At 36.3% G+C, this 27,655-nt stretch overlaps 1 protein-coding gene across 7 annotated transcripts in view; it reads left to right on the forward strand.

Moving 5' to 3' along the window:
* Positions 1-27,655, forward strand: part of ADGRL3 (adhesion G protein-coupled receptor L3) — a 912,567-nt gene that overhangs the window by 612,161 nt on the left and 272,751 nt on the right. For all 7 annotated transcript variants that reach the window (XM_037829887.1, XM_037829881.1, XM_037829884.1 and 4 more), the window contains one exon: positions 4,667-4,747. In XM_037829887.1, the coding sequence (XP_037685815.1) occupies positions 4,667-4,747 (81 nt within the window). The remainder of the gene's footprint in view (positions 1-4,666; positions 4,748-27,655) is intronic.

Here is a 27,655-nt window from a genome sequence, read left to right on the forward strand (position 1 = left end):
CAAAAGGAAAAATATTATAAGGCCTCGCTAATATAAACTAACTATCATGAGCAAATGCTGAAAATTGAATTTGCCCGCATAGATTATCAGGGGATAGAAGGTGGGCAGAGATTGGGCAATCAACAATGCAGGAATACAGGCTATTCAATAAGGCTTATTGTAAAGGTTCCTAGATTGTAAGCTCTTACAGCAGTCATATCTATTCCTCAGTTTTAACTGTTATTTAAGAGATGTTTATTTGGTACAAAATGTATTTCTCTGTAGCACACTATCTAATTTAACCTGTAAGGTCAGTTTATTTAAACAACATAATTACATGGAAGCTGGAATAGGGAATGAGATCTTGTTATTCTGTACAGGTTAATGTACATCCCAGAGTATTTGGGTCAGAAAATAAAAAAGTATTTGCAAAGTCCCCTTGAGGAGCTGGGGAAAAATGTGGAAATATTAAACTTCCCCACCTGGGGAATTCTTGATATTCTCACAAGCATTAGAGACTCCCAATTTAATAAATCAAGCCCTCAATCTTGGGGCTTGCCTTTATGAAACTTACTCCTGCAAAGGAGAAGCTAAGCCTACTTATAATTATGTGTAAGATTCACCCCCAGAGAGCCTCTTCTGTTGCTCAGATATGGCCTCTCTTTCTCAGCCAACTCTGCAAATAAACTCACTGCCCTCCCTCTAAGTGGGACATGACTCCCAGGGGTATAAGTCTCCCTAGCAACGTGTAACATGATTCCAAGGATGAGTCTGGCCCTGGCATCATGGGATTGAGAACGCCTTCTTGACCAAAAGGAGTAAAAGAAATGAAACAAAATGAAGTTTCAGCAGCTAAGAGATTTCAAATAGAGTCGAGAGGTCATTCTGGAGGTTATTCTTCTGCATTATATAGATGTCCCTTTTTAGTTTCTAGTGTATTTGCATAGCTAGAAGGAAATACCTGAATCTGTTGAACTGTAATCCATTAGACTTAATTCTTGATGATGATTTTATAACTATATAGCTTTTATTGTGTGACCTTGTGATTGTGAAAACCTTATGACTGACACTTTATCCAGTATATGGGCAGATAAGTAATAAAATAAAGGAAAAAAAAATAAAAATTGGTGGGAGGGGGTGGATAGAGGGTATGGGATATTTTGTGTGTTCTTTTTTAATTTTTTATTTTTTTCTTTATTCGGAGTGATGAAAGTGTTCTAAAATTGTGACGATGAATGTACAATTATACAATGATACTGTGAGCCATTGATTGTATAATTTGGATGGATTATGTGGTGTGTAAATTTACCTCAATAAAATTGCATTTTAAAAAAGAGAATATTCATGAATCTTAACCTTAATTTCATCTAAGAAACAAAGACCACAGAAAATAACTAAAATGTTATTATCATTGTATTTAATTCCAAAGATCTGGGCAGGTCAGAAACCAGAACTAATAATTCCAGCAATAATTATTGAAAAAGTTCAATGAAAATTATCAGGAAAATTTAAAAGTTTCATTCAAAATGAGGAAAATAGAACTCTTAGAAATAAACTTAATGAAATATTCTTATAACCTTTATATAGAAGACTTCAAAAATTTTTGTATCCCTACTTATTAAAAGATGACTTGAATAGATGGAGATCCATTTTAAAAATACTTGTGAAGACCAAGTATTTTAAATATCATTCTCCAGATACAGTTATAGAATAAATGTCATTCCAATCAAAATCTCAATACAATTTTTGTTTGTTTGTTTTTTTTTTTTTGCTGTAAAGATTAGAAAGAATGTAATTCAGGAGGAACAATAAGTATATATATTTTTTAATTTAGAAAAGTAAGAATAATGATAGGAGTAACATGTCACATATTCGAATATGTAAAGCTGTGGTTATAAGGACCAGGCAGGTCTGGTGTGAGATAGTGTAGCATGGTAGACAATGTGGTGAATGAGAGAGCAGGTAAGTGTTCTGTATAAAAATATCCTAGTCAAATCCTTTGTAAGTAAGGTGTATTTCAATGCTTTTTACTTTCTGAGCTCTTTCCACTAATTGAATTTTTTGTTGAATGCTATTCTTCATAAAATCTAAGAGAAATGTTTATGAAAATTATTTATGGTTTTGAATGAAGATTATTAGTATTATTACTGTTGCTACTGCTATTGTAGTTATTATTTTGCAGTAATTCATAAGGAGGGCAGTGGAGCTTTGAGAGTTATTGGGTTTTTTCCCAAACTATGTACAGCACTGTCCCCCATATTCTCAATGCCCTCCTGGTAAAGAGCAAGTGATTGGCTCCCTGACAAGGGCCTTGGTTAGCCATAGATTAAAATAGGTGTTGTTGTATTTTATGTGTTTTAGTGGAGATAAATGCCTCAGTACCACTGGTTTAAAATAAAGTGAAAATCTTTTTAAAAACTTAATGAATGAAATCAATCAACAACAACCCCCATAACTTTCTAGTTTTCCTTCTGTAGATTAAAAGTCAAATTGAAATCTAGATCAGCAAATTGAAATCCGCTTCCCCTGTCACAATCCATACTGCAGTTTGCACACTTTCTCCTAGGAAAGAGAATGAAGACTACAGAAAAACAACCTCAGGACTTGACTGTGATTAATCCCTATTGCATTCCACCCACAAGCTCTTTGATATACCATCCGCCTTAAGATTTGCCCACTGAGATCTCCATGCTACCTAAATATCTGTGTTGAGCCTTCTTGAAGTTACAAGTTTATCCCCGAAAGAGGCAAATTTGGCATGTAACCAGACTCTATTTCAACCCAAATTTACTGGTAGCAATTCTAAAAGCATACTTGAAGAAATAGAATTATTTAAATATACAAGCATTTTCCTCACAATTTAGTATCTGAGAGCTTCTCTGAGAACAACAGTATGATTTAGACAAAAATACTTCAGATTTCGAGTCACAAAGCTGCTGGCCTTGCTATTTGCTAGCTGTGTGTCGTGAGCAAATTGCTTAACCTTCTCTGATTGTTTCTTTCATTTAAAAATATTAACATAGTACCAATCCTCATAGTAATGCTGTTTGGATAAAAGGAGATAATGTATGTATAAGTGCTTTGTGGTTATTATATGTGTTGAAGAACATACTCAAGTTTTAGACATTAGATCCATATTATGCTATATGCTGAGACTGTTTTGAACCTTTGACTAAAAATATAAAGTGAAAGATTATTTTCATTTACCAGATTGGTAAAGTTTCAAACCAGTTCATCTGTAATAACACATGAGCTGAAAAATAAAGAAGTTTTTGCAAACAATTTGCAACATAGGTAAGCATTGTGTGGTTTTACAATTAAGATAAACTGAAGTGTTTAATAAGCTATATTAAACGTGTACTGCTTACAGTGCACAATCAGTGTCTTCTTTCATTTATACTAGTGCTTTTAGTATTCCACTGAAACATGGCCATTGCATACACAATATTCTTGGTTACCATTATGAGGGACTCTGTATATTACAGCTTCTCCACTGTTTTTGCTGTTAGCTAGAAAAATGCTGCGAGCAACAGCAGCTACTATCGACAGGGAACCATATTAATTATTTGAAATGTGCCTCATAAGAGGAATCAGCAGAGTTTATTACAAGTCGAATATTACTTGAAACGGGAAGGTTACTCTAACTGTTATCATAATCTATGTATCATTAACTTTCCTTGTTTAGGGAAAGAGATTAACAACCCTGTAAATTGCTATAGTTAATGTGTGAAATATAATGCATAGTCCCATTATAGAATGAAAAGGTGGGCTCTTTACATCTACCCAAACCTTCTTTATAGAAAGTAAGCTTTAGAAATCAAACTGACTCTGTAATTATGCTTTCTTGCCTCAAAAATCCCAATTGCTTACTGGATCATCGGTATACAAACTGTAGCTACTTTGAGTGTTAGAAAATCATTTTGTATTTAAGCTAGCCATTTTAACAGTCATCATCTTGGCATTCAAAAAAAAATTGAGCACTGTTAACCCAGAAGTCAGAGTCTATTACAAATGTGTTGGTGTACAGGTATAATGCTTTGCGGAAATAGATAATAAATTTAACTACCTGCTTTTTAAATTGTGGTTAGTTGTTTCTGCATAAAATACAATAAGCAGGTAGGAATACTTTTCTACTCAAATAGTGGAAATAAACCTTAAAAGTAAAATATAAATTAATCAGGGTTGTATAATGATCTAAATACATGCTACTCATAGTATAGTGTACAGACCTATGCAAGACTGCAGACTGGTTATTACTGATTTGCAATGAAATAAGTAAAAAAATTAGGAGTGTTTAGAAACACAGCAATTTATTGGTGTACTGAATGTCTGTTTAATCTAATAAAAAATGAGCACTGCTATCTTGTATGTCTTTGATTTTAGTTTTTCCATTTTATTTTTCTTGTAACACATTTTTACTGTATTTTTTAAAGTATCAGGCCAAGATAAATTTGTAATTTAACAAAAAGCTATTCAACTCAGTTTGAAAAGCACTGATTTAATAGGGGATTGAGACAATCATATTATTTTTATGTTTGGGCAAATCTGTTTACATTGTATAATGGCTCTTAATTCAGTGTGGAGAGAGAAAAATGTGAGGACCTAAAAACAAAACATTTACTAAAAGTAAAAAGATATAACTAGGATTTTTTTTTTTTTTTTTTAACACTTTTTTGTGTGTCCACAGGGCAGGCACATCACGGACAGGTATCATACATCTCTCCACCAATTCACCTTGACTCAGAGCTGGAAAGGACCCCTGTCAGAGGTGAGTTTTTTTCTTTTTTCTTTTTTCTTTTAATTTAAAGGAAAAGTACTCAATCATTGATGAAGGCAATTAACTAAAGACAGTTGCAAATATATATTTTGTAATGCAATGTCTGTTTAAAAAACAGAAAAAGTGACATATGTGAGAACTCATAACAGAAAATGCAAGTCTTATTTATAAATTAAAATGTGTTCCATTGCTGTGACAAATTTGTAAACCAAATACAAAGATTTCAACGACTAGATCCATAGTGATTCAACTAGTGGAGGACTAGTTGAATACCAATTTAGATTTAGAGATAACTAAATAACCATTACTTTCTTATCAGGACTTCCTTCTGCTAATATCCTAAGTTTTACATTTAGATGTATTTATCTAAAATACATTGACAGACTTGTTTCATACTAAGTGATATTTTAAATTTTGTTATATTATTTTTAAAAGTCATTTTAATATTATGGTTTATTTTTTAAATGCATAAATTCAAATTAGGCATGGTTAAATTGATACAACCTGTTTAAATTAATTTTTAAATAGGAAGTCATAAAAATAAGAAATTGAAAGGTAACAGTCATGATCTTATAATCTAAAAACAGAATTCATCTATCCCCTTTAAAGAAATACTTATAAGTGATTTTCAAAATGTTTTATAATATTCAAAGCTGTCATTTTATAGACACTTTAAAAAGAAGTACCAAATATCCCAAGATTGATTTTTCTGTTTTAGAAAATGCAGTATATTTTCTTATGTCTTTAACAGTATTCATTGCTTGATAAAATAAAAGTCATTAGGACAAGCATTTGGAGAAGGGAGCAAAGATGATAAGAGAAACTTGGAAGGAGGAAACAAAATAAACCAAAACATGGATATATGAATGTGTGTGATCTTGTTAAGGAAGTGTGCTGGATCCACAATAAAATGGAAGGAATTCTAGAGAGAAGACTGGAAAGATGAAATGAGGCAGATTGTGAAGGATTCAGTATCCCATGCTAAGAAGTTTGTATTTTATCTTGGAGAAAACTATGAAATATTTTGTTTTTATTTTTTCCCAAGTCAAGGAGAAAACATTGTGGGTTCTGAATATGATAATATCTCTTACGTTAGTATAGATGATGAGCTAATTGTGAAAAAGATGGGAATTAGTTAGGTTTGTGTCAGTGGCAAAGGGAAGATCCTAGAATTATTTGAAAAGACATGGCAGTTGATTGAATGGATAAGGGGCAAGGGGCAGAAATGAGTCTGAGATTTCTGCATTGATCAACTGCTATAACATAATCCCTCAACACAGGGACTTGAGAAGAATTGTAAAATGATGCATTATTTTAGACATGTTAATCCTCAATAGAATGTTGTTCCTACCAAAAATGGAGATCTGTTGATGCAAGCTGATAGCTTTAATAGAGTTCAGATATTTCCAACATGATGATACCAGTTTTGATTTGGGCAAGATTACTGTAAAGTTGCAGGTGGGGTGCTGTAACAGTCCTCTCCAAAACCTAGTGGCTTAAAACAAGGAACATTTACTATAATTTTTAAGTTGAGTGGGTGGGATATGAGCTGTCTTGGCTGGGTCTGGATGTTTAGTAGTTAGCAGGCTGGTTGGTGACTTGCAACAGAGCAGACTCACCTGTTTGGCAATTGCCTGAATATCAGTAGGGATAACGATCACATGTCTCTCATCATCTAGTAGGTAACCCAGGTTCATATACTTATTGGCAGAAGTGTTCACAGCAATAGGAAGGCAAGTCCCAAAGTTCTGGTGCTTTTCAGGCCTCTGCTTGCTAATGTCCCATTGGCCAAAGCAAGTCATATAGCTAAGCCCAGATTTAAGAGGGCAGAATAGACTTTCATCTCTTGATGGAGGAGTCAGAATCCAAAAGCCATGCATACAGGAAAGGGAGGAATTTAGTGCCATTTGCATTCTACCATATATAGGCAGATATAGAGTAAAATAAATTTAGAATGAAGTAAGAAAGAAAATTGACTGATAAAATGAAGGAAGACAAACAAAGAAATATAAAGGAATATGAACAAAGTTAGAAATTTCTAGACCTTTCTTGTCTTTAGCTTCCTCCACTACTTAACAGAAGATCAGAATCTGAAGTTCACTGTAACTTGTGAGGATTAGGGATAATATAAAATAATCTACCTCCTGTCAGGCCCTGGAAAAAACGTGGCTGTTACTAAGAACTTTTGGGTTCAGCTGTCCGGCGCTGCCCCGCTCGGTCCCCGGTTCCCGGCCGGCGAGGGGAAACAGGGGAAAGAGAGAGAGACGCAGACAAACTGACACTTGAGGCACAGCGGCAGCGAAATGCAAGCCTTTTACTGGAGCCAGTAAGAAAACCTTCTCTGTTACAAGTTCCACACGAGGCCTTACACCCCGTGGGAGAGCAGCCTCGATGCGGCCGTCAGGCACGGCTCCCTGTGGGCTGTCTCCCCGAGGCTAGCGCGGGCAATCTCTTATATACGACAGCTACAACCAATGTGCAAGCACCACGCAAGCGTGTACAACAGGCCAGCGGCAGCCGCCGCCCCACGCGTCACTATGCGGAAGCAGGATGCAGGCGCCATCCCGGCTCACTCGATGGGCGGGGGCAACTCCAGAGCAGGTCGCGGCGTGTCCACCAGGCCCTAACCCGGAAAGCGGCTTCCCACATCTCCCCCTTTTTTATTTACTTCACCCAGTGTCTCCATTGATGAGTGTACTCCCGTGGGCTTGAGTGACCCACTACCTGTTTGGTGCTTTGGGGAGTCTGGACTAGGCCCCTGCCATCTCACGGCGGAACCTCTGGCACCGACCAGAATGCTTACCTCATATAGAGACCGGAGAGCCCGTGAGCTGGAAACGACGTGACTCTCCCTACAGTGCTTCGCCTCGTAACCGGGGAACGATAGTTGGGACAGGAGAGTGGCATCCAGCGTCAAAGGCGTCACTAGGCGTCTCTGTGCAATGGCCAGAGCCCTGTGCGGCCGCAACCAGGACCTCGCCTAGGAGACTCGCCTGAGACAAAATTTGAGACTGCTGGAACTATCTGCTAAATTCGGGATATGGCCATGGACCCTGCCGCGAACCCGGCCCCAGAGTGCCCCACCCCGAGTGGCCGGGACGGGGATCGATCAGTCTAGAGCCTGCTGTCCATGAGAGGGAGGAGTAAAAGGAATAGTTCAGCAAGGTGGGGGCTCAACGTTGGCAAGGCGTTCAGGCGATTGTCAATGGCTTCGCTGTTGCGGGCTAGGCGAAGGAGAAAGGTTCAAAGTCCAATAGTTCAGAGAAGCCGGAGCGCGATGTCGGTGCGCTGCTTTTTCGACCGAGAAAAGCCTCGTGGTCGTCGAGTCGACCGATGGCGACGGGGTCGTGGAGGTTTGGCTGTCATCTCGGAGGAGAGGTCATCAGAGGTGGCGAGTCGTTGGTAAAAGATGGCATCTGTCTGTTTTCTTATTAGGGGGCCGAGAAAAGGAAGGATATATGGGAGGATGGGAGCGAAGAAACTGGACCAATAACTGGTAGCCTCACGATCTCTTTTGCGCTTTTCCAGCCCCTCCCGGACCTTCTTTAGGCTATTCTCTGCAAGACCTGTGGTATTGGCATACACACAACACTCTTCCCCTAGGGCGGCACAGAGGCCTCCCTCTTTGAGAAGAAGAAGGTCGAGACCTCGGCGGTTTTGGAGCACCACCTCAGAGAGGGAATTGACAGAATTTTTAAGATGGGAAATAGCGTCTTGTAGGTGACGGATGTCTTCGTCGACAGCCGCCCGGAGATGAGTTTATTATTAAGAGGAGGGGATTGCCCACACCTGGAGTGCACAGTTGTAGTTAAATGCCATCAGTCCTATATTTGCAAGATGGCGGCACGGTAGGTGTGGCTAAGACACAAGATGGCGGACTAGCTCCGCCCCGCGAAAGGGTGGGGCCTAAGGCATAAGATGGCGGACTAACCCCGCCCTGCGGAAGGGCGGGGTAAAGCGCATGCGGCTTTTGACCCAGCTTAAGGTTGACGTCATTGCCGGAGCATTTCCTCCCCTTGATCCAGAGAAGAAGGAGGAAGTTCGCCATCTTGGCATGGCGCAGCGCCATCCCGTCTCCCGGGAGGCTCGCAGCCGACCCCCAGTTCACGGACCGCGCGAACGGTCTCCCATATAGGGACTAAAATTGGATCCAGACAAACGCCCGTCTGACGCGCCCGATCTATATCGTGACCAAGCTTTAGCCAAGAGGGCAGACTGAGGCTGCCGGTGGAGGGAAACCAGGGGACAAAAATTTCAACATTACCAAGAAACTTCTGTAGGGAGCTCTTCTTAACTGAAACACCCCTCTGCTTCAGGAGGGTTTTTAAACTTACAGACTGCCCCATGCTTGCAGTCGGCACTGTACTTTAACCACTCGGCGGGCCCTTCCGAGTCCCCGGGACCGCCTGAAAGCCCACGGGCCCTGACTCTCACGTAAAAGGAAGCACTCACCTTCTCACGCTGATCAGGCGCGGGAAGTCCGCTGTCCACCACCAGCTCAGTTGGTTAGAGCTTGTTTCGATTCCCCGTACGGGCCACCAGATGTCCGGCGCTGCCCCGCTCGGTCCCCGGTTCCCGGCCGGCGAGGGGAAACAGGGGAAAGAGAGAGAGACGCAGACAAACTGACACTTGAGGCACAGCGGCAGCGAAATGCAAGCCTTTTACTGGAGCCAGTAAGAAAACCTTCTCTGTTACAAGTTCCACACGAGGCCTTACACCCCGTGGGAGAGCAGCCTCGATGCGGCCGTCAGGCACGGCTCCCTGTGGGCTGTCTCCCCGAGGCTAGCGCGGGCAATCTCTTATATACGACAGCTACAACCAATGTGCAAGCACCACGCAAGCGTGTACAACAGGCCAGCGGCAGCCGCCGCCCCACGCGTCACTATGCGGAAGCAGGATGCAGGCGCCATCCCGGCTCACTCGATGGGCGGGGGCAACTCCAGAGCAGGTCGCGGCGTGTCCACCAGGCCCTAACCCGGAAAGCGGCTTCCCACATTCAGCGATGGGGCATATGGGAGCAAATTTGGCTTTGAAGCCAGACAGACCTGTAGGACTTTGGGCAGCTTCTGTCCATCTTCTATACAACAAGGATGATAATGCCACTCCTGCAGGTTTATGAGAATGATTAAGTAAAATAATACATGTAAAAGTCCTGACATATTCCAGACTCTGAATAGATGGTAGGCATTATTTAAAACTTGGCTTTAAATTGGTACATAACCCCTTCATAAAAGTAGTGCTGCTATTGAACTGGTAAAGAATGAATGATTATAATCCAACAGTCATTTGTTTGGTATCTTCTTCAAATCAAGATCTCTGACTTAGAATGATCTTCCTGATTACTTCCAGTTCTCATATCACTCCTTTTCATACATTGACCCAGAAACCTTCCTAAAATGCTCTGTGATTAATGAAATTCCAGTGATAGTCACTAAATTATGTGCCACAGCCCTGTAATTTTCGAAAACAGAACATTTAATTAGATAAATAAAAAGTTTGTTGAAATTATCAAAATAACGTTGCAAGAAATCATGTGTCTTTTTCTTAAGATTATGTAATTTTCATTTAGAGACAAATATTAGAAATGGGGTAGATTTGGCATAATAATGTCATTAATTTAATATCGTTAATTTGGAATCACAAAATATTTTTTTTATTATCACCTCTCATCTTCATTTACTATTTTCAGATATGCTGTATACTTTTATTGATATTTGTATGCAATCAAATAATACATGTAAATTATACATACTTGGTTTATATATATATTTAACTTTATATAATATGACCAATTAAGTTCTTTAAATAATCAGAATTGTATCTCCAATAATTGTTTTTATGTGACATTTTATGGCAATAACCTTTGAACAACCTGGAAACTTAACAATACCTAACCCTTTAGTTTCCATTTTCTATTTTCCTGCTATAATTTTATACACTTTGAAAGTATGGGAGATACCTTGAGATAGTCCCCTATTTCCATCAACCTGTGGCTCTCTATATTATCTTCCTTCCTTCCCTTCCTCCACCAATTTCTACCAGTCTACATACATGTTAATAGTTCAGGAATTATTGTTTTATATACTTATTCCTTCTGTATTTTACAGACTTAACTATATTCCTATAGGAAAACCATACATAATTTTCTGATATTCATTGAATATATCCTCAAATAAGCAATACAAAACAAAAACATTTTAAAATGTATTATCATTATCAGTATTAGCACCAGAAAGTTTTCTATAGAAAATATGAGCTATCTAACAAACAATAAAATATCACATTGCTTGAGATACAAATTGCCATTTTATTCTGTTCTCTGCTGAAATATCAGTTTTCTTGGTATTTATCTTTTTTTTTTTTTTTTAATTGTACCTGTGCTCTGAGTATTTGAGACATTGAAAAAAAAAGTATTGGTAACTTTGGGATTATGTTTTAAAACTCTGTTTTGAAAAATCTATTTGTAATATATAACATTCTTTCCTTTTTTCCCCCTCAAGTTCTGTGTCACCTATGAATCACTTTGGTTTTAATCTGTGTGTCACCATCCCACCTCCTTTTCGTTCCCTTGATTTTTTTTTTTTTTTCTCTTTGACTCTCATTTGATTTAGAGAAAAAAACTTTTTTGTGATCTTGGTACATGTGTTCATTATAATATGTTTCTTGTTTAGTTTTGTGCATTTTAATTACATCCAACATGCTCTTAGTATCCATAAGGAAATGTAGTAACAAATTGCCAAATACTCTTGAATGGAATGTTGAACTCTCTACAATTGCAAAGTAGCTGCTGTATTTAAATACAATGGAACCCACTGATGAGTAAATTTAAGATTCTGTTATTTAAATCTAATGCTATCATACATGGCATTTGGCTACGTAATTTATGCCTGTGATGACTTTATATGCATTCTTCAATTTGCGGATTTTATTACTGAATAGGGGTGTAAATTCCAAAAGTTTACTAGTGCATTAATGTCACAGTACATTACAAGGTAATTAACCAGAGCTGCCACTACAAATAGAAAAATAGTCACAGCCCTAAGTATAAATTACTTAATAAAAATAAGGTCCTGAATCAGCATTCACCATTATGGTAATTCTTTTTACCGTATGTCTCATTAATCAGGAGTTTAAAAAATTTAGCTTCATCTGGAAGTACTATTATTTTTAAGCCTTTCGTAATTAGAATAAGTTTGTTACACTTTTGCAGTTAATTGAATGGGATTGAGTTTATTTCTTAGTTGTGTATGCAAATAAGTTCTACAAGCTTTTGAGACATATTTCCTAACTTTAAACATTATAACTGGAAATGAAAGAAAGACTACTTTAATTTTGTTGCAGATTTGTAAATAAGCACATTGGAGTCCTTAGCAGGGCTTTTAAGAGTTGCAATTTTGAATCATGTGTCCCCACTAACTGTCTTTTCTCCCCAGTATATGCAAAATACTCTACCCTAGAATCACATCTCATCATATTCTACAAGCCAGAGACACTCAGTGAAGGTGGTTGGATGGGAGTCTGTGTAGGAAGCAGAATCAGAATCCTAAGTCTAATATTGAATACTAATTTATGAATTTGTTCAGTGTTCTTACTTGTTGACAGTTACAATTTATACACTAAGAAACATGGAAATATTTGAGCAGACTTGAAAAATTGCATCTATTTTTCTTCTATAATAAACTGAGTAATACAAACATGGTTCAATTGGCATATAGTCAATGATCTAGAAAAATGCCTAGCATTGTTTCATGTGCAAATTGAATTACATTCAACAAATCCATTCACTGAAAATATATTTTAAAGTTCAAAATAAACAGATGGTCCTGCCTGGTGTATCTATATTTAAAATAGACTATAGCCAAAGATTTATCATCACAAGTTAGAAACATTAACACATGGTATTTATTATCTAGTGAAATGTAAAAACATCTGAAATTTTCAAATAAAATAGGAACCGGACATCTGAAATTCGTATTGAGGAATCTCCAGGCCTCTCCTTTAATATTCAAAGACAGTGCTTTTGTAATTTATCTAGTTAGCAGATATTACATAGTAGAACATAATTTCCATACAAATTCTAGCTTTACTCACCCTTATCCTAAGGGAATTAAAATGGGACATGAATATATCAGAGTCCTTTTGCCATGGAAAATCAATACTCTTCTCTAGCACTTGTAAATGATAAACTTTTTTTGCTCTGTTTAAAGTACACTGTGAACACTTACACGATATAGACAGAGTATAGATTGTTTATAGTAATGGTTAACACACCTCCCATTTATTAAGAATTTAACTTGTGCTAGACACAGGAGTAAACATTTTACATACATTGTCTCATTTAGTCTCACAAAGATCCTATCAGTTTTTCATGCAGACTTTTTTTATCATCATCATATTTCTAGCATCTAGCGTAATATTATAATGATTCATAGTACTAGTTGATTTTGAATGGATTTAATTCTAAATTTAATGATAAAAATGTCCTTCTTATTCAGTATTTTCAGGAATAAGTATAAAGGTTTTATAAACTATAATATATTTTCCAAATATAAGTTATTGTTTAAAAACCAACATTTATAATTGAAACAGTTTAGTACACTCTTGCAGACCCCTTGTGGTCTGTAAGTCATATGCTGAGAATAATTATTCCAGAGAATAGTGTTTCTGGTAGATTTTCACATTAGGTGCTTTGTCGACTTGTCCTGGGCAGTCTTAAATGATCCTGAATAATTACGGAACAGGAAAGTGTTTGAATTCTACCTAATCTCCTCCCGCATTTGGCTGATGAAATTCATATTCTAAGCATTAAAATGTCATTAAATAGAGTCTTGATATTGTCATGGTCTGAACAGTTGTTTTCAGGTTCAATTTGGATGATGCCTGATCCAGTGATAATGATCCTGGACTTGAATATGATGATTCCCTGATAGAACTACAGCTCCATCACAAGGATTAGGAGGTCTCCAGGCAGCCTTAACCAGGGTTCAGTCCTCTGAACCTCACCTCCTCTTCCTCCCAGTCCCCTGTTTCCTTTCTCCGAAGATTCCTCACTTATTCAGCTCTCTTAAGTTTGCTCCTCTAGGTTCCAGGACTGGCTTCTTTTGTCTTATTTAGATTTTGGTCTCATTCAGAAAAGTGGGAGTATAGCTGCCTTGGTTTTTCAGAGAGAAAATATTTAGTAATACTAAAAATCACAATTTACCTACTAGGTAAGTAATATAATAATAATAGCTAACTTTTACAATACTACGTAAATTATCTTTAAATCATTTGTTCACTATAAATCATGATTCCCTCTTTCCCAATTCCCAAAGAAAGCCAATTCATGATATTCTTCAGGATATTCCACGCATACCATTCTTTGGAGTGGGTCTGGTAACAGTAATAGTAACAACAGTGGCAGCAGTATTTATTGAGCACTTATCATTTGTGCCAGGCTATATTCTAAGCCCTTGACCTGGTTTATTAGCTCATTAATTTTCCCAACCCCACAAAGCAGACAGTAGTATTATTTTCATTTTATGAATGAGAAAACTGAAGCATAGAGATGTTCTTTAACTATGTAAAGGTCAGACAAGCGTCTATAAAATCTGCTATGGTAGTTTTCCATCTGTACAAAAGGGACAAAAGGGACTGCGACTTAATTTCCTGTGCTATATGTTGTAGCGACTAATTCTTAATGAAACATATTATTAGCAGAGAGTGGCAGTGGGTGTCGGAGGATGGGGGACGGGGAGATCTGACCATATTTAAGATAATCTCCATTATTTATCTTAAGAATACAAAGGTGGTTTGAATTTTCATATACTATATACTATCCAGTGACAATTCTTTTTAGTCTGTTGACTTTTATAAAGTAAATTATCTTTGTTCTTTTCCTACCCTGTTACCCCTTTTCTTCTCATAAATATCTTGTTTCCCTCAAAAGAGGTGTCTTAATTAAAACAACAATGACATACAACTTCGTACCCCAATAAGATGGTGATGATAATTTTTTAAAAAGGAAAATAACAAGTGTTGACAAGGATATGGAGAAATTGGAACCTTTGTACATTGATGGTGGGAATGTAAAAATGGCATAACCACTGAGGATAACCATTTGGCACTTCCACAGTAAGTCAAACATACAATTGCCATATAACCCAAGAATTTCATTCCTACATATTTACCCAAAAGAATTGAAAACACATAGTAAAAGAAACACTTGTACACAAATATTCATAGAAGCTCTATTCACAATAGACAAAAAGTCCAAATGTCGAGCAACAGATGAATGGATAAACACAATGTGGTATATCCATACAATGGAATATTATGCAACCATAAAAAGGAATGAAGTACTGATACATGCTACAACATGGATGAACCTAGCATCATGCTAAGTGAAAGAATTCGGACACAAAAGGCCACATATTTATTGTATGATTCCATTTGTATGAAATACCCAGAATAGGCAAATCCATGGAGATAGAAAGCAGATTAGAGATTGTCAGATGTTGGGGGACTTGGGGGAGAGAATGGAGTATAACTGTTTAATTTGTACATGGTCTCCTTTGGGGATTATGAAAAATTTCTGGAACTAGATAGTGGTAATGGTTGCACAACATTTCGACATTGTATGGGTACTTAATGCCAATGATGTATACCCTATAAAATGATTAAAATGGTAAATTTTGTGTTATATGTATTTTACCACAATAAAAAATGTTTGATGATCGCTAAATAAATAAATAAAAAGCCCCCCAGTTGGAAAAAAAAATGTCTAAAATTATACCCCCCTAAAACAATTGGGCACTATGATAGTGTATTATAAATTGTGAACAAATTAAATGTATTATTGTTTAATTTTATGATATTGTAGCTTTCTTTTTTTCGACATTCTTTCCTAACAATGCTTAATATTTTAAGTAATCACTGAAAAATAATTTTATACCTATGTACTAAAAGTAATTGCCTTTCAGCTTGGAGCAGACAGTTGGGCAGTAGTTGTTTTGGTTGCCACCACCAAACCTGCAGAAGGATGGAAGAGGTCTGCCTTGACATCCAAATGTCACTGTCATCCCACAACTACAAGGTTCTAGATAATTTGGCACACTCAAACACCGCATATGTATTTATCCCACTCAGGTATATTTTCTTAAATATAACATTCCCTACATGATAATAGATATGGAAGTTTGATGTGATGAAAATTATATTTGGTAAATTCTTAAATATTTAATTACCTTTTATTCATATATTCAGTTGCCTGATACTAAAGATCTTTTTTCTCTAGATTCTTTATACATGGACAGTAGAAGTTGGGATTGTTAGAGATAAAACATCCCATCCAATTACATATTACCACTTGCAGAATAAGGATCTTGTTTCCTTAGCTGCTAAAAGTCATATGCTGCTGTATGGGAAGCCTTGCCTTTAGCTGTCATCCATTCCATAACATCACAAACAGCACTGGCTTCAGGCTAAGAGGCACTTAGTTCCCTCAACATTAAGAATCACTTGTCTATTTGTTAGTTATAGTGTGGGCCCAGCAGTAATTTCCAGTTCTAAAGAGTCCAGCAGAAAACAATTTCTCTCTCTAAAGCAGGTACTTGTATTAAGTTTGGCATCAGGATTTCCTGGGCGGGGTCAAATGGAAGTGTGTGGCTTGAATTCCAATGCCTCAGTTTAAAAATCTTGATGCCCCAATTTACTAACCATATGACCATGGACACATCCCATAGCCACAGTACTTCAGATTCTCCAACAATCCTCTTTCCCAGTGTTAAGTATCAAATGTCAAATATAGTATTATATATGTGAGAGTGTTTTATACTATGGAATGCTATAGAAATACTGTATAATTTAATTTAGCAGTGCTATTTATTGCTCTAGTCTAAAGCTCGGTATGCATCTCATACATGGCAAGATCAAGAATTGTGGTAAAGAATAATGGTGACAGTTGCACAACATTGTGAATGTAATTAACACCACTGAATTATATATCTGAAAGTGGTTAATGGGGGGGGGAATTTTAGGTGTTAGATAATATTATTAATGTATAAAAAAAGAGTTAGCAGTGTTTTCATCTTCCTTAAATCATTTCCTTTTGAATGACTTGACACTTAAAATCATAAACATGTATCAAACAATGTTTTATAGTCTTTTTTAAAAGTATGTGTCAGCATTTCTCTGTTCTTTTCTCAAATATTTTAACATTCTTTCATTATTTGAAAAATATTTTCTGTGCAATTTCATCTTATGCATGGGTTAGATTTTGTAGTTAGTAAGTAAAACAAAACAAAACAAGACAAAAACATCTTGCAGAGTCTCTTAAATCATCCATGAAATACAGTCAGGTTCTCCACAATATTGGAAAATGTGAGTATGAAACTACCCAAAATCTCTCTTCAGTATAGAGATGCTTCTATGATGAGAGGTGTGGGGGACCCAGACACAAATGGGGGAATATTGGCCACACCCCTCTGGTCACCCTAGGCCATGTGGTAGGCGGAATCTTCCCCCACTTTCTTGTTGAGTGTATACAGTTCAATTTAAGTCAAATAATTTTTTTGGAAGCCACTTTTATTTATGCTATTAGAGAAGTTGTGGGCTTACAGAACAGTCATGCATAAAATACAGTATTCCCATACACCACCCCACACCAATATCCTGCATTGGTGGGGAAAATTTGTTACAGTTGATGATACCATATTTTTATAATTGTACTATTAATTAAAGTCCATGGTTTAACATAGGGTTAACTGTATAGTGTAGTTCCATGGAAGTTTTTTTTTTTTAATTTTATTCTGTTACCATACATGAAATCTAACATTTCCCCTTTTAATCATATTCAGATATATAGATATAGTTTATATATATATATATATATATATATATATATATATATATATATATCTGTTAATTGTGTTCACAGTGTTGTGCTACCATTACCACCATCCATTACCAAAATATTTCCATCATTCCAAGTAGGACATGTTAAGCCTTAACTTGCCATTCCCTATCCCTACTCCATCTCCTAGTTACCCATAGTCTAGATTATGACTGTATCAGTTTGTTTATTCTAATAGTTTCAAAACAGTGAGATCATACCATATTTGTCCTTTTGTGTCTGGATTATTTATCTCAACATGATGTCTTCAAGGTTCATCCATATTGTTGCATGTGTCAGGTCTTCATTCCTTTTTGTGGCTGTATAATATTCCATTGCATGTATATGCCACATTTTATTTTTCCATTCATTGGTTGATGGACACCTGGGTTGCTTCCATCTTTTGGCAATTGTGAATAATGCCACTATGAACATCAGTGTGTAAATAGATATTTGGGATCCTAATTTCAATTATTTTGGAAATATACCTAGTAGAGGAATTGCCAGTTCATACGGTAATTCTATAGTTAGATTTCTGAGGAACTGTCAAACTGTCCTCCACAGTGGTTGCACCATCTTACATTGCCATCAGCAATGAATGAATGTTCCTATTTATCCCCATCCTCTCCAACACTTACTATTTTCCTTTTTTTTTAAATAGCAGCCATTCAAATGGGTGCACAATGGTACCTCATTGTGGTTTTGATTTACATATATCCCTGATGGATAATGATGTCAAGCATCTTTTCATGTGCTTTCTGGCCATTTGTATATCTTCTTTGGGGAGATGTCTTTCAAGTCTTTTGGCCATATTTTAGTAGGTTTGTTTATCTTTTTGTTGTTAAGTTGTCAGATTTCTTTATATATTCTGGATATTAAACCTTTCTCAGATATGTGATTTCCAAATATCTTCTCCCATTGTGCAAGTTGTTGTTTTACTTTCATGTTAAAATCCTTTGAGTTGAGAAATTTTTTAGTTTTGATGAGGTTCCATTTGTCTATTTCTTTTTTTTTTTCTTGCTTCTGCTTTGGTGTAGTCTAAGAAACCATTGTCTAAAAGAAGGCCCTATGTTCTTCTAGGAGTATTATAGGTCTACTTCTTCAGGTGGACCTTAAGGTTTTTGATCCATTTTGAGTTGCTTTTTGTATATGGTATGGGTAGGGGTCCTTTTTCTTTAAAAAAAAAAAAAAAAAAAAGAGGTGCAGTTTTCCCAGCACCATTTCATCATTTGTTGAAGATTCTATTATTTTCAATTGAGTGACCTTGCCATCTTATCAAAAATCAGTTGGGAAAAAAAAAAAAAATCCATTGCCTATAAATGTGAGGGTTGATTTCTGAGTTCTCCTTTCTATTCCATTAATCTATATATCTATCATTGTGCTAGTAGCATATTGTTTTGATTACTGTGTGTTCTGGTTTGCTAGAGCTGCCAATATGCAAAACACCAGAATTGGACTGACTTTTATAAAGGGGGTTTATTTGGTAACAAATTTACAGTCCTAAGGCCATAAAAGTGTCCAAACTAAGGCATCAACAAGAGGATATCTTCACTGAATAATAGCCCATGGTGTCCAGAACACCTCTGTCAGCTGAGAAGACACGTACCTGGCATCTGCTGGTCCTTTGCTCCCAGGTTGCATTTCAAAATGGCATTCTCCAAAATGTCTCTGGGTTTCTCTTAACTCCTCGCTCTCCTCTGCGTCCTTGCTTCTTTCTCCCAGGATGTGTCTCTCTAAGCATCTGAGGGTCCTTTCTTAGCTTCCCTAGGGCAAACTCTTGACTTTGTCTCTTAGCTTAGCATCTCCAAACATCCTTCTGTCTGCATCTCCAAGCATCTCTAAACATTTCTATCAGCTCCTGCTCCTCTTAAAGGACTCCAGTGATCTAACTGAAATCCCCTGAATGGGCAGGGCTACACCTCCATGGAAATGTCTAATCAAAATGTCTCATCTACAGTTGGGTGAGTCACATCTCCATGGAAACAACCTTAGCAAAAGTCACACTCTAATCAAGACTAATAAGTCTGACCCCACAAGATTGCATTGAAGAACAGCACTTTTCTGGAGGACATAATATGTCCAAATGGGCACACTGTGGCTTTGTAATAAGTTGTAAGATCATCAGAAAGTATGACCTCCAACTTTAATCTCTTTCTCTCTCTCTCTTTTAAGATGGCTTTAGCTATTTAGGGCCCCTTACCCTTCCATACAGATTTGATGATTGGCTTTTCCATTTCTGCAAAGGAGGTTGTTGGAATTTTGATTGAGATTGCATTGAATTTATAAATGGCTTTCAGGAGTATTGACATCTTAATGATATGTAGTCTTCCAATCCATGAACACAGAATGTCCTTCCTTGTATTTAGGTCTTCTTTAATTTCTTTCAACAATGTTTTGTAGTTTTCTGTGTACAAGTCCTTTACATCCTTGCTTAGATTTATTCCTAGATATTTGATTCTTTTATTTGCTATTATGAATGGAATTCTTTTTTCTTGATTTCTTCTTCCAATTGTTCATAGCTTCTGGTTGGAATTTTTTTTTTTTTCTTGATTTCTTATTCCAGTAGTTCATTGCTTGTGGTAGAAATACTATTGATTTTTGGGTGGTGATTATATACCCCACCACTTTGCTGAATTCATTTAAGGACATTGTTGTGGATTTTTTGGGATTTCCTGTATACAGGATCATGACATCTGCAAATATGAAAAGCTTACTTCTCACTTTCCAATTTGGATGCTTTTGATTTATTTTCATTTCCTATTGCTCTGGCAGGTTCTTCCAGTACAATGTTGAATAACGGTAGGGACAGTGGGCATCTTTGTCTTGTTCCCAGTCTTAGAGAGAAAGCTTTCAGTCTTTCACCATGAAGTGGGATGTTAGCTGTGGGCTTTTCATATATGCCCTGTATCATGTTGAGGAAGTTTCCTTGTATTACTAATGTTCTAAGTGTTTTTTTTTTTTTTTTTCAATAAAGGGTGCTGAATTTTGTCAGATGCCTTTTCTGCATCAATTAAAATGATCGTGTATTGTTATTTTTTTCTTCCTTCCGTTAATGTCATGTCTGCAGCTCCAAGCATCTCTAAATAAGTTACATTAACTGATTTTCTTATGTTGAACCAATCTTGCATACCAATGTTAAATCTTACTTGATCATTGTTTATAATTCTTTTAATATTCTGCTAGATTTGGTTTGCTAGTACTTTGTTAAGCATGTTTGCTTCTATATTCATAAGAGATATTGGCATGTAATTTTCTTTCCTCATGATATCTTTATCTGGCTTGGGTATGCAGGTGATGTTGGCCTCAAAGAATGAACTAGAGAGTGTTCCCTCTTCTTCAATTTTTTGGAAGAGTTTGAGGGGGACTGATGTTAATTCTTGAAATGCTTGGTAGAATTACCCTGTGAAGCAATCTGGTCCTGGGATTTTCTTTGTTGGGAGGTTTTGATTACTGATTAAATCTCTTTACTAATGAATGGTTGGTTGAGAGCTTCTATTTCTTATTGAGTCAATGCAGATAGTGTTTGTGTTCCCAAGAATTTGTCCATTTCATCTAGGTTATGTAATTTATTGGTATACAGTTGTTTTCAGTATCCTCTTACAGTACTTTGTATTTCAGTGGAGTCAACAGTCATATCCCCCTTTTCATTCTGATTGCCTTTATTTGTATCCTCTCTCCTTTTTTCTTTGTAGTCTAGCTAAAGGTTTGTCAATGTTATTGATCTTTTCAAAGAACCAACTTTTGGTTTTGTTCATTCTCTCTATTGTTTTTTGTTTGCTTGTTTTCTATTTCATCTATTTCAGCTCTAGTTTTTGTTATCTCCTTCCTTCTGCTTGGCTTGAGTTTTGTTTGTTCTTTTTCTAGTTCTTCCAATTTTGAGGTAAAGTCTCTGATTTGAAGTCTTTCTTCTTTTTTTAATGTAAGCATTTAGAACTATAAATTTCCCTCTCGGCATTGCCTTTGTGTCATCCTGTAAGTTTGGGTATGTTGTATTTTCATTTTCATTGACCTCAAGATATTTACGAATTTCACTTCTGATTTCCTCTTTAACTCATTGGTTGTTTAATTGTATTTTGCTTAATTTCCACACATTTGTGAACATCCCATTTCTCCCTCTGTTATTGATTTCCAGTTTCATTCCATTGTGGTCAGAGGTTATAGATTGTATGAATTCAGTATTTTTTAACTTATTGAGACTTGTTTTTTGACCCGACATATTATCTATCCTGGGAGAATGATTCATGTACACTCAAGAAGAGTGCATATTCTGTTTTTGTTGGGTACAGTGTTCTATGTATGTCTGTTAGTTCTAGTTGGTTTAGTGTATCATTCAAGTCCTGTATTTCCTTATTGATCTTCTTACCTGATGTCCTATCCATTACTGAGAGAGATGCGATAAAATCTCCTCCTATTAATGTAGAGCCATCAATTATTCAATTCTGTCAGTATTTGCTTCATATATTTTGGGGCTCTGCTGTTAGGTGCATATATATTTAAAATGTTTACATCTTCCTGTTGAATTGTCCCCTTTATTGGTATATAATGAGCATCTTTTCCCCTCATAACTGTATTTGACTTAAAGTCAGTTTTAGCCAATATTAGTATTAATCACCCAGCTCTCTTTTTGGGTACTACTTGCATCATGTATTTTTTCCATCCTTTTCACCCTCAACCTACTTGTATCTTTGAATTATGCTAAGTCTCTTGCAAACAACATATAGTTAGGTCATGCCTTTTTATCCATTCTGCCATCTCTGCCTTTGTACTAGAGACCTTATTCCATTTATATTTAAAGTCACTACTGATAATACAGGACTTTCTTCTGCCATTTTGCTATTTAGCCTTTGTAAGTCTCATGTCTTTTTTGTCACTCATTCCTGTTAAAGCCTACTTTTTATTTATTTATTTATTTTGTTGTTGTTGTTGTACCATATTGAGTGCCTTCTCATTTCTATATGGATATATTTTTCATCTGTATTCTGTGTGGTTACCATGAGGTTAAAATTTAGCAAACTAAATATATAACAATCATATTTGGTTTGAAGTTATTCGAGAGCATATACATATAGTTTTCCTATATCCCTCTGTCTCCCCACCATTTTTTTGTACTTGTTACCACATATATGTTTGTACATTCTATGTTCAGAAACATAGATTTATCTTTACTTTTTATGCATTTGCATTTTAACATTTCTAATTTATCAGCTTCTCTTCCCCTTCTTCCTTGGATGTTGTACAGTGTTCTTCTGGCCTCCAGAGTTTCAAAATAGTTTTTTTCAGGTAGTTCCTGTCTATTTAACAGTTGTTTTGGTGGAAGGACTGTGTCCTGGAGCTCTCTACTCTGTCATCTTCCCTAGAAGTCCCTCTATTTTTTTTCTAACAATTTTAAAAAATTTTATATTTAAACATATTTACAAAATATTTCCCATTTTAACCATGTTCATGTTTACAGTTCAGTGGTGTTAATTATATTCACAATGTTGTGCTACCATCACACCATCCATTACCAAAACTATTCCATCACCCCAAATGGTAAATGTATTCCTATTAAGCATTAACTCCCCATTCCCCATTCCTATCCCTATACCCCTGGTGTTTAAGTTTCCTACACTGCTCAATTAAATACCATGAAATGATGTAGGTTAAACAATGGGAATTTATTTGCTCATGATTTCCAGGCTGGGAGAAATGTCCAAATCAATGTATCATGAGGTGATGCTTTCTCCCCAAAATCTATGGCTTTCCGGGACTGGCTGCCAGTGATCCTTGGTTCCTCTGTCACATGACAAGGCACATGCCAGCTTCTCCTGGTCTCTCTCTTCTCTTCAGAGTTCTGTTTTAGCTTCCTGCTTCCTGTGGTTTTCTCTGTCTGCCTGAATTTCATTCTCTTATAAAAAAATCTAGTAAAGGATTAAGACAAATTCAGATTGAGGTGCAACATACCTTAACTGAAGGAAACTCATCAAAAGTCCTACTTACAATGGTTTCACACCCACAGGAATGGCTGCATCTAAGAACATGTTTTTCTGGGGTACATACAGCTTCAAATCGCCATGCCTGGTAGCCTGTAATCTTTTTGTGTCTATGAATTCTAGTTTTTTCATATAAGTAAGCTCACACACTACTTGTCCCTTTGTCTCTGCCTTATTTCACTCAATATGATGTCTTCAAGGTTCATCCATGTTGTTTGGCATGTTTCAGAACTTCATTCCTTTTTACAGCTGGATAATATTCCATTGTATGTATATATCACATTTTTTTTTTTATCCATTAGTCCACTGATAGACACTTGGGTTATTCCCACCTTTTGACCCTTGTGAATAATGCCACTATGAACATTGGTGTACAGCTTTCTGTTTGAATTCCTGCCTTCAGTTCTTTGAAATGTATACCTAGAAGTGGGATTGCCAGATCACATGGTAATTCTGCACCTAACTTGCTGAGAAATTGCCAAGCTGTTTTTACAGTTGACATTCCCACAAAAAAAAATGCACAAGGGTTCCTATTTCTCTGCATCTTCACCAACACTTATTATTTTCCATTTTTTTTAAAAAACAGTCATTCTAATGAATGCACAATGGTTCTTGTGATTTTGATTTGCATTTTCCTAAAGGCTAATGATTTTTTTGAATGTCTTTTCTTGCACTTATTGGCCATTTGTGTATATTCTTTGGAGAAGAGTCTATTCTGGTCCTTGGCCCATTTTTAAATTGGATTTCTTGCTTTATTATTGTCAAATGATTTTTTATATGACTGTACCATATTTAATTCCTACCATGTGCATCTACTCTATTGGAGAGTGGGGACACAGTGATATCAGGAGAGAAGAGATGTGTGCCTTCATGGACTTTACATTCTAGTGGGGGAGGTGAACAATAGATAAGTAATCAATTAAACAATGAATATAATTATAAATTATGATTAGAGCTATAAAGGAGAATATATAAAGCGTATGGCCAAAGGAGGCCTCTCTAGGGAGGTGACCATTGTGCTAAAATGGAAGATTGAAAGTGAGCTGGCTATGATTAAAGTTGAAGGACAGTGTATTCAGAGACTCTGAAGAAGGAAATTCATGGCACCTTAATTTATTTGTTCACTAAGCAAACACTGATTAATGCCGCATATGGGACTGCACAGTTATCAAGACTAGCAAGAACTCTGTTCTCTTGGAGTATACACGATAGACAGGGGAGAGAAAGTATAAGTAGAAAATAAGACAAATAAATGGACATGATGTTTTCTGGAGTATGGTGAGATGAGAAAGAGGGGTTATAGACAGGATTTAAGAAGGTCCCAGATCATTCAGGGCATTGTAGGATGTGGAAGGAGTTTAGGTTTTATTTTAAGAGCTGTGAGTGTCTCTGAAGGGTTTTTACACACAGCACTACATAATCTGATTTTGATTTTTATATGATGACTCCAGTTACTGGGTGGAGAATGGCTTAAAGAGGTAATTCAATCGTATTGTTACAGCCTTTTCTTCACATTTCATTTTCAGAACTCCCCCTGCCACTTACATTCTCTGAAGATTCTTTCCTTCTTTCCCCTCCATTTTCCACATTAGTTATTGGCCTCTAGGTAGTGTGTGACTTCTCTTTCTGATCCAGGAGTAGCAGAGACATTTGGAAACAGGCAAATTCATATTGCAGTAGAACTAAATGATGAACCCTTTAGAAAAAGTGCTAGAGGGAACAAATGCCTGGATTTCAATTAAGGTCCTGGGGCTACAGTCCCTGCCGGGAATAAGAGCATTAACTACTAACAGATCAGCAAGGAAAAGACTGCATTTGCTGAGCTCTCACGGTTCAAATTCTCATGCTAGGCACACAGAATATTGATCCTGTTAATGCAAGGATAGTTTTAGACTCTGTTGGCTGGTGATTGTGAGGCTGCTAATCCATTGCTTCAGTTAGCCTGTATTACCTCTAGAACTGGGCAAGGCTTCATTTTCCACAACTGATATGGTCTGCAAAGAAAGGAATTAAAACAACGGGATTGTGGCTCAGACTATACCAGGTCTTTGTATACTAAGCCTAGCAATTCTAAATATCATTATGGAAATTGGGACACTACAAAGGATTCCAAGCAGGGAAGGCATTAATGCAACTATTTTCATAGAAAAGTTGACTCTAGCGTTTAGGGTGGATTGGAGGCAGAAAGAATTAGTAAATTATTTCAAGAAAGAGTTTTTGAGAGTTTTTTTCTTTGTAGTCTAGCTAAAGGTTTGTCAACGTTACTGATCTTTTCAAAGAACCAACTTTGGTTTTGTTTGTTCTCTCTATTGTTTTCTGTTTGTTTCTTTTCTGTTTTATTATCTCAGTCCTAATTTATATATTAGATAAATTTCATTTATCTCAGCAAACTGAAAAGTAGCAATGGGACTAAAGAAGACAATGGATTCACAGATATTACAGTTAAAGCATATTAAGGCATTGTGATTGGTTGGATATGGTTCATTGAGAGAGAAATAAATGAAAGATGATTCCAAAATTTATAATTTGGATAACTTGGGTGGATGCCAATACTATTCTGGAAGACATGGACAATTCATATTAAAACTAAAGATTGCCCATTTTTAATTCTTTGAAAATATGGGAAACATGAAATACGCTTGGAAATTGTTTCTTTTCAGTCTACTATAGATAAAAAAAATAATTTTGGAGGTTTCTGAGACCTTTTGTCTTTTCTAAGTAATTGAATTGGCCCCTTGGTCACCAGGTGGTTAGTTATCCCAAGATGTAATTTATTTAGAAAAGTACGATTAGTGGATTTATGTGACAATGAGTCTGATAAAAATCTTTCCTGGAGCCTGGAAGCAAGCCTGCCAGATTTCATTTAGATTTTAATGAATGAATAAATGAAGTCAAGGCTGTAGAGTGAAAACCACCTCTGATCAGAAAATGGTCCATGACTTTGCTTTTTCTCACTATTTTGAGCAATAGTACTTCATTTCAAATGTGTATGTTCATTTGAGAGGCGCACCTCAAGGCATATTTGTTTGTTTGCTAGGTAAAACCATTCTTGAAAACAGAAAACTAAGAGAACAGGCTGCATTGCAACACATAAAACCCAGGGTACCAGATGGAAAATGTCTTAGCCTTGTACTTCTGATTTCCTAAAGTAAAAAATTAGGTAAACATTCAAATTTTACTTCTGTTGTTTTCCCCTGTTATATAAAGAAATTATATTGATATCATATAGAACATGGTTTTCTAAAAGCAAATATGCAGAAAAGTTTGAAATCACACCTCCCCTCCAAAAATCTATGGTATTATTTTTCTTTATAAATATCTACCCAGCTGAAATATTTTCTGATGGGTTTAAATGCATATGAAGTGCTGCTCTGGAGAATTTTTTAATTGAGTACTTAATTTTGCACTTTATTGAAATGTGTACTTTGAAAACATTGGTGAAATTTGCCATTTCCTACCTGGCACCAGCAACAGCTGGAGCCTGGAGCCATTTTCGATGGCCTACACTCAGGCAGCACTAATCTAAAGCAAATGCCATATTAAAAGCTACCTCCTTGCCCCTTCTTCTGTTAAACTAGCTAAGCAGTTAAAAAAAAAAAAAAAAAAAAAAAGCATAGTATTTTATTTAAGTTTCTGCTATTTTCGTTTTTCTCGTCTTCCCTTACCATTCCTATTGCTCTAAAATGATTATCAGTAGTTACACTCTTAAATTAGAAATATTTATAGGAAGAAGATTTGTTTTAAATGAGCAGACAGGCCAGTCCTAAGACAAGCTGCTATGTTAATAAACATGTGTGGTGCTTTATCAGCAAAGAAGCCTATTTTGACATTTCTTCTGGGTGATTTGTATAGCCTATCACCATCACACCTGGTGCAGGGACAATAAATGGGCACTTAATAGTCAAGCAGTGTGCGAACACCTTCCATTATAACTTCATTATGTCAGATATAATCATCTATTATTTAATGTCAGGCACTTAATTTATGATCAGTTGCCCTAAGGAATTAGTGGCCATACAAAGGAGTGGTCTATTCATGTCATTTTTACTGTAAATT

Source organism: Choloepus didactylus, chromosome 3 (assembly GCF_015220235.1).
Source record: "Choloepus didactylus isolate mChoDid1 chromosome 3, mChoDid1.pri, whole genome shotgun sequence".
NCBI classification, from domain to species: Eukaryota; Metazoa; Chordata; class Mammalia; order Pilosa; family Megalonychidae; genus Choloepus; species Choloepus didactylus.